This window comes from Rhinatrema bivittatum, unplaced genomic scaffold (genome assembly GCF_901001135.1).
Source record: "Rhinatrema bivittatum unplaced genomic scaffold, aRhiBiv1.1, whole genome shotgun sequence".
NCBI classification, from domain to species: domain Eukaryota; kingdom Metazoa; phylum Chordata; class Amphibia; order Gymnophiona; family Rhinatrematidae; genus Rhinatrema; species Rhinatrema bivittatum.
Window position 1 is genome coordinate 3,012 of NW_021820972.1, and position 15,748 is coordinate 18,759.

The 15,748-nt window shown below is 43.4% G+C and overlaps 1 protein-coding gene across 1 annotated transcript in view; it reads right to left on the reverse strand.

Annotated features, from left to right (window-relative positions):
• Positions 1–1,197: 1,197 nt before the first annotated feature.
• LOC115082337 (extended synaptotagmin-3-like) overlaps positions 1,198–15,748 on the reverse strand; it is a gene marked incomplete at both ends in the record, with an annotated part of 112,563 nt that continues 98,012 nt past the window's right edge. Inside the window, 1 exon segment of the mRNA XM_029586573.1 lies at positions 1,198–1,303. Within this exon segment, the coding sequence (XP_029442433.1) occupies positions 1,198–1,303 (106 nt within the window).

Below are 15,748 nucleotides of genomic sequence, written 5' to 3' on the forward strand. Positions count from 1 at the left end.
TTTCGAGTTAGCGCGCGCTGACTGGTCAAAGTTAGTGTGCTGACCGGAAAAATTTCATTCATTTTTCGGTTCCCCCCAAACCGTACTGAATTAGGCAATTTCGTTGAAATTGCCTAATTCGGGAAAATCAAATGCACATCTCTAATAGAAAATACAGTGGAATTTCCAGTTTGGAAAAAGTGAGTCACTAAATTCTATTCACTGGATGTACCTTCACCAGGACATAGTTTTTTGAGATGGGCAAAATAAATTTTGGATTGAAAATTGAACTCTGCTCAAAATCTGGTTATTTATTTTTAAGCAAAGTTTAAATAGATCACAATCTAACTCGAATAAAACAAGCCTTAAAATATCAAGAAATAAATTCCAATTTTTATCATTTGATTTCAGATCATGATTCATTGAGCTCAGAGGAAATATGTTTTGCTATTCTGTGTCTACAGCACAGGGCACACAGAACATAATTGCCGTCCTGGGTCAGAACAAAGGTCCATCAAGCCCAGTATCCTGTTTCCAACAGAGGCCAATCCAAGTCACAAGTACCTTGCAAGTACCCAAACATTAAATAAATCTCAAGCTGCCATTGCTTATTTGGAATATGTGGCATAGCAACCTCTCCATAAAGTTATGTCTAATGTACTGTAAAAGTATTCCAACCAAAGCTAGTCAGCTGGGGTTCCAGCTTTCTGAAATTGTGATCGCAGATAACCATGTAGTTGCAGAAAGTACCACCCGTCTACTGCTACGTCCCTCACAATCAGTCCACTCACACAGCCTTTTCTAGCTCTGCTGCCCACCTGTCTACCATCTCCAATACCCCCTCTCCCCCAAGCATTGGCTGGAACCATGGCATCGGAATTACGAAAGAAAGGGTAGTAAGAAGAGAGGCATATTTGGGAGGGAGAGAGGTCTGTAGAGAGTTCAGAGAGAAGAAAGGAAGAGTGGAAAGATAAACATGAAATGGAGAAATGAACCATAAAAAGAGCAAAAACAGAATTAACAAGATAATTAAAACAAAGGTTGTAAAAATATGTACTGAAAGCCTGTAAAATGATGTGCAGTGTGCCCCAAAATCTATCCAATAAGCTGCCGCAGAAAACCAGGAGCCTTAGCCATAGGCAGGTTCTCTCAATTCACTGTACTCTGCAGTTCATGACATGACAGCAGTTTAGTAGCATGCAAAGTGGTTCTGCTTACTTTTCCAATTTCTTTTCTTTCATGTGAAGCAAATGACCTGTGGTTCTTCACTGCAACATCCAAAGCCCTTTTCTTGACGTCATCCATTGTTACAAAAAATTCAAATCTAAAACAAAAGAAATGATACAGCAAATTTTACTAAACCTTTTAATAAAGTTGTGTGAGACATTCAATCAGACAATGAAACATCTTGAACGACTGTTTAGCCAAATGGGGAAAAAACAGCCAGGCTGGATTAAGTTCTAATCATGGGGACACTCACTTAGCCAGAATATATCTAGGATAAGAAAAGAAAGCAAAAAGATGTAAGTAGCAGATGCAACTGCATCAGTCACTATAGCGAGATAATTGTTCATGCTGATAGATACAGAGGCAAAAGGATCTGCCTCTAATAGAGCAATTATCTGTTAGCAATTCTAGTAGCCACATTGGCCCTGGATATGACTGGCATTTTAATAGATACCTTTTAAAAAGAACCACATTGTGACCTTGAAAGCTCATGTGGTACTATTTTTTTTTTAATTGGTCCTCTGCTAAGACACCACTCATATCCACAAGGGAATTTCAATCTACATCTGACTACAGACCAGTTAGAACAACGTCAACCCTGGGCACTATACTGGAAACTATTAAAGAAGAGAAAAAAACCAGGAATGATCATCAAGAATCAGCACAGACCTGCCAGAACAAACTGACTGGATATTTCCAGAATATAAGCTGCAAACATGAAATGGCAAGCATGGCAGATATAATTTACTGGGAAAGGCAGATTTGTAAGTTACAGATTAGGTTTAGGAATAACATTTGTTTAGTGGGTAAGATGGGGTGGGCAAACCTTTAGGACAAAGGCCACATGAATTAATCCAAGAACAAGATACAAAAAACCATGGTCTCCTCTTAAGACTAAGGGCTATTATACTTCATCACTTTCAGAGGAAGAAATTCTTAATTTCAAAAGTGGTGAAATTATTGGAAGTTATCATGGCTACAACAGTAAAACTGGACCAGTTTTGGAGGAAAATTGAAAACTATGCAAACGATATGGTTCAAAGGAAAACTGCTGATCCAGAAGCTTAAGCTGATCATCATTATTGGGGTCAGGAAAGAAGTTTTGCCACTGTTTTAGAAACGTAATGGTAATGTTGTTCCTCCTTCCTCCAGATTACTATGATATCCATATTACTGCCCAGATAGGCACTAAAACTGAGGCCCTGATTCAGTAAGAGATTTCCTTAGGTATAGAAAGGGAGAAAACTCTTAGCAATGCAACTGCCTTCTGAGGCACAGCTGTAACAGCAGACAGGATGTACGTCTGCGGGTTTTTTGGATAATAAAAGCTGTTTCTGATTCAGGTATATCCCTGAAAGATGAAAATAGACTGGGTAGTCATTAGAATGTTAACTGGGAAAAATTATCGTCTGCTGAAAGAAACCAAAATACAGGACAAGTTAATAGTACACATGCTATCAACTTTTAATGGGAAGAATGCTTCTAGAGTGGAGGAGTAGCCTAGTGGTTAGAGCAGAGGGCTACGAACCCACGGTTAGAGCAGTGGGCTACGAGTCCCACTGTTACCCCTTGTGACCCTGGGCAAGTCACTTTACCCTCCATTGCCTCAGGTACAAACTTAGATTGTAAGCCCTCTGGGGATAGGGAAATACCTATAGTACCTGAATGTAATTTATTTATTTATTTAATATTTCTATACCGGACTGCTTTGAAGTGCTGAAAAAAAAGTGCAAAAAGCAGAATAAATAAATAAAACAGGGAATCCAAGAAAACAGTAAATATCTATTGGGAATATAACAGGAGAGGACAAGTAAGCTAGCGATTCCATTAAGAACAGGTGGAGATGGTATCTAGCAAAGGTACCCCATCAACCAGAGCGTATTTACTATGGTTGGAAAAATGGTCTCTTAGAAGTGGATTCAATGTGTAGGTGACATTTTTCTTTTATTCTCATTTGTTTTCAGCTGGGTTTAAACATTTTCTAAAATTCATTGGCTATACTTGAGAGCATACAAAACAGTTGAGATTCGTAAGCAACAAGTTTATAAGAGCTATGAGTTTGGTACAGTATGGCTTAGTTACCACTGTCGAAGAAGAAGAGCCGAACAAGTACACAGTCCAAAAACTTAGATAATGTTGTCAAATATCTTCTTTGCTTTATTATTTTATAAGCGGCTACTCCAAGAGCTCAATACAGTATACAGTAGTTGTCAACCAGGTCCCCCGACATGGACTGTGTTTTGCCCAGAGCTGCGGCTTGGAGTAACCGCTTATAAAATATAAAAGCAAAGAAGATATTTGATTGACAACATTATCTACTTTTATGGACTGTGTACTTGTTCTGCTCTTCTTCATGTGTAGATAATTGTTGAAGAGCAGTATTTCTCCTATATACCATTGTTGGATTAGTTACCACTGTAACAAACCCCATACTATAACTACTATACTATATTTAAGAAAACAGCAACCAACTTCCCTAAGGGAAGGGCAATAAGCAATTTTTGCCCTGAAACAGTCACACTCCTCTCTGGTAGCCTCTTGAAAATGGCCAGAGCCCACAGGTTGTTTTTTGCTGCCTCTGCTACCCTTTTAGACTGCCCCTTTCATCTCCCCAGGCTGACAGCCTAGGTAGCCATAGTTGCCTCTTCTGAGACCAACCCTTCCACTGCTATTCAAGTGGCAGCTGGAGCCATTCCTTTGTAGGCCATCATCTTTTGTCCTGCAGCAGGAACCCAAGTGTAAGGCCTACCAGGCTCTTATCAACGTGAAAAACATCTTGCTAGTCCTAACAGTAGGAGTGTATTGGGTGCTCTCCAATACACAGTTTTTCTGAGCATGCACAGACTTTCCCATGTAGCTGCCCCACCATGCAAATCTCCTCGGTCTTTTCATCTGCTTATGCAAACAGACATATTTTCCTCTCCACAGTCGCTAGTCTAATGTTTTGGTAGTAGAGTTATTTATTTTTAATTTTTCAGGCAAGTCTCCAAAAGGTTTGTTAAAAAAGTGTTTTGGGTTTTTTTTGTAAAAAACTGGACAGCCTTTTTTTTTTTCTTTGCAGGTAAGGCTTCGAAAGATGTCCCTTGTGTGACTCATATATCCCTCACAGACTGCTATGATAGCTGTGTATAGTATTTGGACCATTCTCACGATATACCAAATTGTACTGCTTGTGTGTGTGTATTTCTCAGAGGGAAAGAAAGGAAAAAAAAAAGTCTTACGCTAAAAGGCTTTTCTGGAGTTGCCTCAGACATCAAGAAATAAGAGGAAACTATTGAAAGCTAAGGGACATTCACCTAATTTTAAGAAGGTAAAGTTCTCTCATGCTAAGCGCCATGAGTCAACACACTCAGCATGGGCACAATTCCCCTTAGAACATAAGATTTACCATACTGGGTCAACCAAAAGGTCCATCAAGCCCAGTATCCTGTTTCCAACAGTTCCAATCCAGGTCACAAGTATCTGACAAGATTCCAAAAGGTTGGTAGATTCCATGCTGCATAGCCCAGGGATACGCAATGGATTTCTCCAAATCCACATTAATAATTGTTTATGGATTTTTCTTCCAGAAATGCCAAATCTTTTTTAAACCCAGCTATATTAACAGCTTTTCTCATATCCTCTGGCAATAAATTCCAGAATTTAATTATGTGTTGAGTAAAAAAAATGTTTCTCCTATTAGTCTTAAATGTATTACCTAGTAACTTCATTGCATGTTCTCTAGTCTATACTTCTTGAAAAAGTAAACAACTGATTCGCATTTACTTGTTCCACTCCACTTTATCATATTTCCCCTCAGCAGTCTCTTCTCCAAGCTGAAGAGCCCTAACCTTTTTAGCCTTTCCTCATAGGGGAATTGTTCCATCTTCTTTATCATTTTGGTCACCCTTTTTGAATTCTGCTATATCTTTTTTTGAAATGCAGTGACCAGAATTGCACACAATACTCAAGGTGCAGTTGCATCATGAAGCGATACAGAGGCACTATGATATGCACTGCTTTATTCTCCATTCTTTTCCTATTACTTCCTAGCATGCTATCTGCTTTCTTGGCCACTGCCACACACTGAACAGAGGATGACTCTGCCTAGATTCTTTTTCTGGGTGGCAGCTCCCAATGTGGAACCTTACATTGTTTAGCTATAATTTGGACTGTTCTTAACTATGTGCATCACTTTGTACTTGTCCACATTAAATGTTATCTGCCCAGTCTCATAAGGTACTCTTGCAATTTCTTATAATCCTCTTTGAATAATTTTGTATCATAAAAAATGTGTTCACCTCACGCAATGGGCTCATCTCTAGGACATTTAAAAATGTTAAAAAGCAGTGGTCCCAGTACAGATCTCTGGGGCACTCCACTATTCACCTTTCTCCACTGAGAAAACTGACCTTTTAGCCCTACTCTATTTTCTATCTTTTAACCAATTCTCAATCTACATCAGAACATTGCCTCCTATCCCATGACCTTTTCATTTCATCAAGAGTCTCTCATGAGGTACCTTGTCAAACACATTCTGAAAACCCAAATACACTATATTAACTGGCTAACCTTTATCCACAATTATTGCCTTGAAAAAAATATAGAAGATTGGCGAGGCAAGACTTCCCTTAGCTGAATTCATGTTGGATTTGTCCCATTAAATTATGACTTTATGTTTATAATTTTGTTCTTTATAATTTCAACCATTTTTCCCAGCACTGTCATCAAGCTCACTGGTCTGAAGGTTCCTGGATCACCCCTGGAACCTTTTTAAAAACTGATGTTACATTGGCCACTTTCCTATCTTCCCATAAAGAGGGAGGTAAGTCATGCTTTTCAGTGCAGGAAAATACCGGCACTGTACCCTCAAACTTTCAGCACAGAAATGCAGAAGACATCATCGGTGGGGCAGGACTTAGATAAAAAGTCATTGTGGGGCAACAACAGCAGAATCTCTCTTTGATGCAATACAAAATAAATTCCATTTCCTATGCCAGTCCTAATTCCAGAATCAGATAGCTTTTCACCAGCAATTCCACCACAAAAAAAAAAGATCATGCCTTCATAGAAAGGATGTGGTTAGAATTTGTGAAGTATGATTTCTGAAATGTCAAAATGGCCTCCTCCACCACTAGAAGAGAGATCTTCTATGTTGGACACCATGGCTTCCAAACTGGATACTCAATCCACGATTCCATCTTATCAAGATGGAGATAAAATGATCCAACTAGAAATCCATTCCTAGGCACCAAAACTGTCATCCAAGGATAGGTCATCATGAGAACATCTCAGGATGGTTCAAAGTTGTCCTATGTTTTTTATTTCTTCTCATTCCGACAACGTGGAGTCCACAGGTCTTCCCTCAAATCCTTCATTTCAATATCCCAGGAGTACATCACCTCCTGGAAGATATAGCATACCCGGCTTTTATCCAGAAGATACCTTGTGATGTACAAGAGGAACTGGAACCTACAAATTATGTATTTGGTTTCCTTAAATACATTCAATCACTCAAAACAAGAAAAGCAGTTCCAATACACAGACTTCTGCAGGAACGTCAAGCAAGAATGTAGGAAACACCTTTGTTTATCGTTCTGAAATTGGTCTGGTCTGTCCTGTCTGTATCCAGCTACTTCAGACCTTTAACATCCTCTGAGAACATCAGTCACAAAACTTTGCTCTTAAGTCCACTTTTCTCCTTTAGGCTTCCCATAGCAATCTGATTACCAATGAAACTGCCAGAGTGTAATTGCTGATGTCAGCTGCTGGCAAATGTTGAAAAATAAGATAGTCAAGCTAATAGGGGTGTTAAAAACAGCTGCATTTTAAATTGTGTCAGGGATTTGGAAAGATAAAGCTGCATTGTGGTATCTGGTATTGTAGTGCCATGTTGAAAGCAGATTAGATATCCTTTGAATGCCTATGGATGTCAGTGATGTTGAGTAGAAAGGGACTTAGGGTTCACGTGCTCATTTCCTCCATTTCTGCTTTGCTCTCACTGTAAAACAACATGTGGAGTTATTCTTACAATAGGACTGCAGGAAAGGAACTCTTACTTCCTGCTCCCTCCTATTCAAGTTACCCACAGGAGGTACTTTTCTGCTTGCTCTCAGAAGCAAAGCTTTATTTTGGGCATTGAGCAATATTTAGGATGTATTTTATTTATATAAATGGAGTGTGTCTACTTTATTGTGGGAACAGCCAACTCCAGTCCTCAAGAGCCACAAACAGGTCTGATTTTCAGGATATCCACAATGAATGTTCATGAGAGCGATTTGCATGCATCGTCTCCATTTTATGCAGCTCTCTCACATTGTATCATCTTGAAAACCAGATTGGTTTGTGGGTCTTGCAGATTGAGTTGGCCACACTTGTTTTATTGTATTTTTATGTATTGTGAACAGCTTTGGGTCCAGAATTGGAGGAAGGCAGTATACAAAAAAATTAGACATTAAATACAGGGTGCAAACAGCTCCAGGTCATCTCAAAGTCAACATCAATGAGTAGAAATGGAGTGTGTTAAGTGCAACATTTAACACACATTCTAACTCCTTCCTGGTAAAAATGCCAAGATGCTGGATGGCGTGGGCAAGATGATTTTCCAGGCAGTTGCGTTAAACTCCAAGATAGCTGCTCACTACTTACATATGCACTCCTCAAGACCAGTGAGTTGGAAAGCAGGGGTATATGGGTAAGCATCTTGTCAGGTCTGACTATGATGGCTTATGATATTTCTTCGAGATTTGTAATGGCTATTGGATCCAAAAGACTGGCTTGGTTTTATGCTTCGGGACTCGAGAGGCTATGCTTGACAAACTTGCTACTGCTATTTGCACAGGCAATAGTCTTTTCAGTAGATACCATTAAACTTCACTGTACTACTCTCTTCACCTTTCAGCGACTTCTATGGAGCCAGCCCTCTTCCAGTTTTTCAGAAGGCAATTCTTCTAGTCTAGAAGAATATACTACCAATATCCTTATCAAAGTCATCATCTGAGGATTATGGATCTATCACAATCCAAGTCTCTACAACAGATTCAAGTATACATTAGTCAGAGCTTTTAACTATAATCTCAGCAATCTTTCCTGCTGAAATTAAACAGTTATTCAGTGGAGGGGTGAAGGAGAGGACTACAGTACTTCAAACAAGCATGTTCACTGCTGACACAGGACTGATGGATGCTCAAAATCATCAACCAAGGGTTCCAATTAAATCTTAAGTATTCTCCCCCAAATAAATATATTGGGAGTCTGAACCTCTATTTCTTCAGCAGGAGCTCTCTTTCCTTCTACTGGCCAATGAAGTACAACCAGTTTCCATTTACAAGAAACAAACACATTTCTATTCCAGGTACTTCCCAACTCAAAAAAAAAAAAAGAGGGACAGGTGGTCTTGGACCTCAGGAATCTCAAATTTCTGAAGGAGAAAAATTCAGAAAGAATTCTCTGGATACCTCTCTTCCTTAATTAGAAAACAATACCTGGCTTTCAGATCTCAATATGCTTAGGCACACAACTTGATACACAATGCACACAGGAAGTTTTTGCTTCACTATAATGGAGGGGACATTATCAGTATCATATTCAGCCTCTCAACATTCAGAGTTTTTACAAAGTGCCTAATAGTTGGCATAGTTCAACTAAGGATAAACACATTTTTTTTATTCCCTTCCTGAACTGGCACATAGGTCATTTCCTTCAGGAAGTTCAGTCTTCCACCTTCTGTACTATGATCACTCTCCAGTCCCTAGGTTTCCTCATCTATTTTCCAAAATCCAACAACGAAGCCTTCTCAGCTAATGGCCAGAGGTGTGCCAAAGATACATAACAAGAGAAAGTGTTTTATCTCAGAGGGGCAAACAAGTAGCAAGATATATCTTGAAACAAAATCGGCATCAGGTCCCTTTGCCCACTTCTTCATGAAGATGTTGGATCAGATAGCAGCAGTCGTGTCACACCCTTTTCACATGGCAGTAAAATTCCAGTGGAACTAGCTTCTTTAACCAGTGTCAGATAGGATGAAGATTTCCATCAGTTTTACCCAGTCTCTGAATCGATGGTTGGATTATTCCAATCTGTTAAAAGGTCAATTTGTTTTCCCAACGATAATAATTTTAAGAAAATCTAACCACTGATGCTTCTGATCAGGGCCTCTGCTCCTAGGGAAACTGGTCACAGAAAGAGAAATGACTTCATATAAATCACCATCAGTAGGAACAGGTTTCAATGCTCTAAAAGGAGCTCACTCCATGAAAAGATGCAATTAACCCAGACAACCAAGTACCAATGGTCTACATCAACAAAGAGATAAATCGGGATCTCACAAACAGATCTGGAAACGGACAACCTCTCTCAGGATGTTTGACAGCTGTTTAAATTCTTGCAGACCATAAACTGATAGACAGCCTAAGAAATAACTTCAGCCCCACAAAATTTTGCTGCATGATCAAACAGCACAAGAACTTTTTAGGCTTTGGGGCACTCTACACATAGACCTCTTTACAATATTTCTCAGCAACGGACAGAATGGCTGCAGATGCTTTTCCATTCCATGTAATCCAGGATTCCTTTATGCATTTCCCTAATTCCACTCACATCCAAGACAGTACAAACTGAGAAGGAAAAAAGAACAAATGATTGATAGCCCCATTTTGGCAACACCTAGCTCTTCATCAATCACTAAGACTGAGGATATTCCCAGCCCTCATCACACAGTGCAACAGTAATCTCCTGCATCTCAACCTTCAATCTTTGGCTTTGACTGTTTGGCAGTCACCTAGTGTCATCGATGTGAATACTCACAGAGGTTAAGATGGTTGTTTTTCCTTCAAGGAAGCACTAAGAAAATCTAACAACTTTAAATGGAAAAATATACTCTATTTTAGTTAAGACCTCTCTAAAATGTCCTCTCTCTCTGTTTACTACAATATCTACTATACCTAACTCAGGTTTGGAAACCAACTCTGTCAGCGTTCACCTTAGCATTATAGCAGGATACCATAACGACTGGGATGGTGCCATTCCCCAACCCCACCCCTCTCAACCAACCTACAGCTACCAGATTCATGAAAGGGATCATTAATCTGAAACCACCTATAACAGATTGTTCCTTGGGATCTAAATGAGGTTGTTGCTCAGTTGATGAAGCCTCCTGAACCACTGATGATAATGGATCTCAAATTTCCTTTCATGGAAAGTCATACGTTTAATGGCAGTTACTTCTGCCCAAAGAAGAAGCAAAATTTAAATCCTCGTCTCATACTCTCCTTGTACTCAAATTTATCAGACTAATTTAAAAAAAAATATCTACAGTTTCTACCATAAGTGGTCCTCTCAATTTAATTTAAATCAATCCATTGTATTGGCAAAGTTCTTTCCAAGACACCAAGTCTATAAAGGTGAACAGGATCTTCATATACTAACTGCAGAGGAGCTTTATTGTTCTATTTGGAAAGAATAAAATCCTACAGAAAGTCTTCAATTGTTTGTCTATTAACCCAGTCAAGCAAGAGATTTCAGTTACAAAGGGGACTTTATCTACTTGGATATCCTATTGCATCACCTTTGTTACAATCATCAGGACTACATTTTCAAAATAAAGTAAAAGCTCATCATATTAGGACTATGGAAGCTTCCTGGGAACATCTTCACTCGGCTTTCATCACAGAAATATCTGCAGAGCTCCTTTTTGTCTTCCAATCATACTTTTACAGATCACTGTCTAGAAAACGCTTTGCATCAATACCGTAGCTTTGGTCAGGCAATTCCTGAAAGCTTATTTAATTTGTTCAACTCTAACCTCCAACTATTAACACAAATTATGGGTTGCAATGATTTACTAAGATACACAAACTAATCATAGACAACTCTCAGCTTGGGCATCCCCATCTGTGTGGCTATCTATCCTGCTTGTCTACAGAGAGAGCTAAGTTACTTGTGACATGTTCTCCATTGCAGAATAAAGTCAGCCACACAATCCCTCTAACCTTCCACTCAGAGCTAAAATGCTTGCTGTAAAGACCGAGAAGACTCGTGTGGGAAGTTCCTTAAATGCTCAGAAAACCCTTTTTTTTTTAAGCTCTGTGTTTCTCTGTCTTTCCACTGTTGGTCAACATTTTATTTTATTTATTTATGAACTTTTAATATACCGACATTCGTAGAACACATCACGCCGGTTTACAATTAACTCAAAGAAAGGAAAATGTAGAGATTACTTACCTGATAATCTCGTTTCCTTAGTGTATGCAGATGGACTCAAAACAAGTGGGTATAGTGTGCTCGTGCTAGCAGTTGGAGATGGATCTGACGTCAGCATGGGTACATATACCCCCGCAGGAAGTGCAGCAATTCAATAATCTTCCTTGCAAAAGCTTTATGGATATATGTGTAACTGACCAATCGATTAAATGAACAGGATTACCCTGGCCGATTGAAAGTAGCTGGAGACCGCCAGTGTTCTCAACCGGAAGGCGTCGACACCCGGCAGGGTGGATGCCCTATATAAGAAAACATTGCTTACCGTGAGTCGGTGAATCCCCGTGTATACCTGCAGCCGGGCGGGATGCTGAGTCCATCTGCATACACTAAGGAAAACGATTATCAGGTAAGTAATCTCTACATTTCCTAGCGTGTAGCAGATGGACTCAAAACAAGTGGGATGTACAAAAGCTACTCCCGGACTGGGTGGGAGGCTGCCCGAGGTCCATTCAGGATTGCCCTTGCAAATGTTGTGTACTCCCTGGCCTGGATGTCCAGACAGTAGAATCTGGAGTAGGTATGGAGGGAGGACCACGTTGCCGCTTTACATATCTCTGCCGGCGACAGCATCCTAGTTTCTGCCAAGGAGGCCGCCTGTACTCTGGTATAGTGAGCCTTGACCCGTAGAGGTGGTGGTTTTCCCGCTTCTACGTAGGCTGCCTTGATCACTTCTTTGATCCAGCGGGCGATGGTTGCCCGTGAGGCCGCTTCCCCTTGCTTCTTCCCGCTGTGAAGGACGAACAGGTGTTCCCGTCTTTCGTACTGCTTCCCGACGTTTCCAGGTATCTGGACAGCAGTCTGCCTATGTCGAGATGGCGCAATATTCGACCTTCTCCGACTTCTTCAAACCTTCCGTGGTTGGCAAGGATATGGTTTGGGTTGAGGTGGAAGTGAGAGACTACTTTGGGTAAGAAGGAAGGAACCGTGCGAAGATGGATAGCCTCTGGAGTGATTCTGAGAAAACGGATCACGGCAGGACAGCGCTTGTAGCTCCGAGATGCGGCGTGCTGAGGCATACGGCCAGCAGGAACAACCATCATCAAGGTTAACAAACGGAGGGACAGGCCTCAAGGGGGTCTGAAGGCGGGTCCCGCTAGGAATTCCAAAACTAGGTTGAGGTTCCACAGGGGTACTGGCCACTTCAGTGGTGGGCGAATGTGTTTGACTCCTTTCAGAAAACGTGAAACGTCTGGGTGTGTGGCAATGCTGTTGCAGTCACTCCGGGGACCGTAGCAGGATAGCGCTGCCACCTGAACCTTGATTGAACTGAGGGACAGACCCTTCTGAAGGCCATCATGCAGGAACTCCAAAATGATGGGGATCATAGCGGCATGTGGATTGGTGCTGTGAGTGTCGCACCAGGCTTCAAATACTCTCCAGATCCTTATATATGTCAGTGATGTGGAGAACTTGCGTGCTCGGAGGAGTGTATCTATTACCGGCCCCGAGTATCCTCTGTTCTTCAGTCTAGCCCTCTCAATGGCCAGACCGTATGAGAGAATTGAGCTGGATCCTCGTGGAGGATGGGACCTTGCCACAGCAGGTCCCTGTGTGGAGGCAGGGGTAGTGGATTCCCTGCCAGTAGTCTTCTCATGTCTACGTACCAGGGTCTTCTTGGCCAGTCTGGGGCCACTAGAAGAACTAGGCCTCTGTGCCACTGAATCTTGTGTATAGTGGCTCCCAGCAGGGGCCATGGAGGAAAAGCATATAGCAGGATCCCCTGAGGCCATGGCTGTACCAGGGCGTCGATCCCGTGGGAGAGAGGATCTCGCCTGCGACTGAAGTATCTGGGTACTTGAGCGTTGGACCTGTCCGCTATTAGGTCCATGCCCGGAGTCCCCCACTGATGCACAATCATCTGGAAAGCTGTGGGCGACAGCTGCCATTGCCCCGGGTTTAGGCTTTCTCGGCTGAGGAAGTCTGCCGTGGTGTTGTCCTTTCCGGTGATGTGGACGGCGGAGATGTCCTGGAGATTTGCTTCCGCCCAAGTCATCAGGGGGGCTATTTCTAGGGATACCTGTCGGCTTCTGGTTCCGCCCTGTCGGTTGATGTATGCCACTGTGGTGGCGTTGTCAGACATCACTCTGACCGCTCTGTTTCGAAGTGTGCGGGCAAATCGCAGGCATGCTAGCCTGGACTGCCCGTGCCTCTAGTCGGTTGATGTTCCACCCCGGCTCTTCTTCGTAGTGTGCTCCCCATCCATTCAGGCTGGCATCCGTAGTGAGCAGGGTCCAGGTTAGGGAGGACATTCTTGACCCCCGGCTCATGTGGCTAGGCTGCAACCACCACCCGTAGCTGATTCCGCACTCTGGCTGGTAGAGGTAGGTGTACGGTGTAGTTCTGTGATCGTGGGCTCCACCGAGATAGGAGGGCACGTTGTAATGGTCTCATATGAGCCCGTGCCCATGGTATCACCTCCAGAGTGGATGCCATCAGGCTGAGGACCTGTAGGTAATCCCAAGCTGTAGGCCGGGTGGCGCTCAGCAGGGCCTGCAGACGATTCCTGAGCTTTGATCTCCTCTTGGAGGTCAGACTAAACTTGTCTTCTTGGGTGTTGAATCAGACTCCTAGGTATTCCAGCGACTGAGAAGGCTGTAGGGAACTTTTGTTCAAGTTTACTACCCATCCTAGGCTTTCCAGAAGAGCTATAACTCTGTTGGTTGCCTGGTGGCTCTCCTCCGGTGACTTTGCCCTGATCAGCCAGTCGTCCAGGTAGGGATGGACGAGGATTCCTTCCTTCCTGAGGGACGCCGTGCCACTACTACTATGACCTTGGTAAAGGTCCGCGGCGCGGTGGCTAACCCAAAGGGTAAAGCTCGGAACTGGAAATGTTGGTTCAGGACTTTGAAGCGTAAATAGCGCTGGTGATCCCGATGGATTGAGATATGCAAGTAGGCTTCCGACAGGTCTAGGGATGTGAGAAACTCCCCTGGCTGTACTGCATTCTTGACAGACCGCAGAGTTTCCATGCGAAAGCTGGGGACCCGTAGGTGTCGGTTGACTGACTTGAGGTCCAAGACGGGCCTGAAAGTGCCCTCCTTCTTGGGTACTATGAAATAAATGGAATAATGCCCAGAATTTATCTCCCATGCAGGAACTGGGATTATAGCTTTTAGGGACAGGAGCCTCCGCAAGGTAACCTCTAGTGCCGCCCTCTTGAGGGGTGAACAAGGAGATTCCACAAACTTGTCCGGTGGGAGCCGACGAAAGTCCAGGTAATACCCTTCTCTGATGATGGCGAGGACCCACTGGTCCGAAGTAATCGCGACCCACCTGTGGTAGAAGAGGGTTAGCCTGCCTCCTATGGCTGCTCCCCCCGGATGGGTCGGCTGATTGTCATTGTGGGGTGCGGCTGGGACCGGAACCCGAGCCAGTTCTCCTCTTGTTGTGCTTAGTCCGAAAGGACTGGTTCCTGGCCTGAGAACGAGGTGCTTGGTAGCGAGCCCTGTAAGGATTGAAGCGCTGAGAGTTTCTACCTCTGGATGGCCTAGGAAAAGGGCACTGGCTCCTCCTTGACCTGTCTTCTGGTAGACGGGGTAGTGGAGAGGCGCCCCATTTATTGGCCAGTTTCTCGAGGTCGCTGCCGAACAGGAGGGATCCCTGAAAGGGCATTCTTGTGAGACGCATCTTGGAGGAGGAGTCGGCCGACCAATTACGTAGCCAGAGCTGTCTCTTGGCTGCCACTGAGGAGGACACTCCCTTGGCTGCCGTACGGACTAGGTCGGAGGCTGCGTCAGTGAGGAACGAGAGAGCCGATTCCATCTCTTCTCCCGGGGTGTTGTTCCTAGCCTGTGATAAACAGGAACACGTCACCACGGTGCAGCAGGTCGCAATTCGTAGGGACATGGCTGCCACCTCAAAGGCTTGTTTCAGAATGGCATCCATGTCATGTGCATCCTTGAGGGCCGCCCCCCCCCTCCACCGGAATGGTGGTGCGCTTCACAATTGTGCTAACTATGGCGTCTACCTTGGGGCACTCCAGCAGCTCCCTGGTTGCCGGGTCTAAGGGGTACATGCCAGACAAGGCCCGACCCCCTTTGAATGAAGCCTCCGGCGCATTCCACTCCAGATCGATTAGCTGCTGTGCTGCTTGTAGGAGGGGAAAATGGCGAGCCATTTGGCGCAGGCCCTCTAGCAGGGGGTTAATTCTAGGTGCCCCTGGGGTGTCATGGCCCGGGATAGCCAGCTCCGACAGGCATTGAGAGACCAGGCCTGGGAGATCCTCTTTCAGAAAGAAGCGTCTCATGGTCCAATATGGTTCTATCCCTGAGGGAAGTTCTCCCTCCTCGGGGGGCTCGTCGTC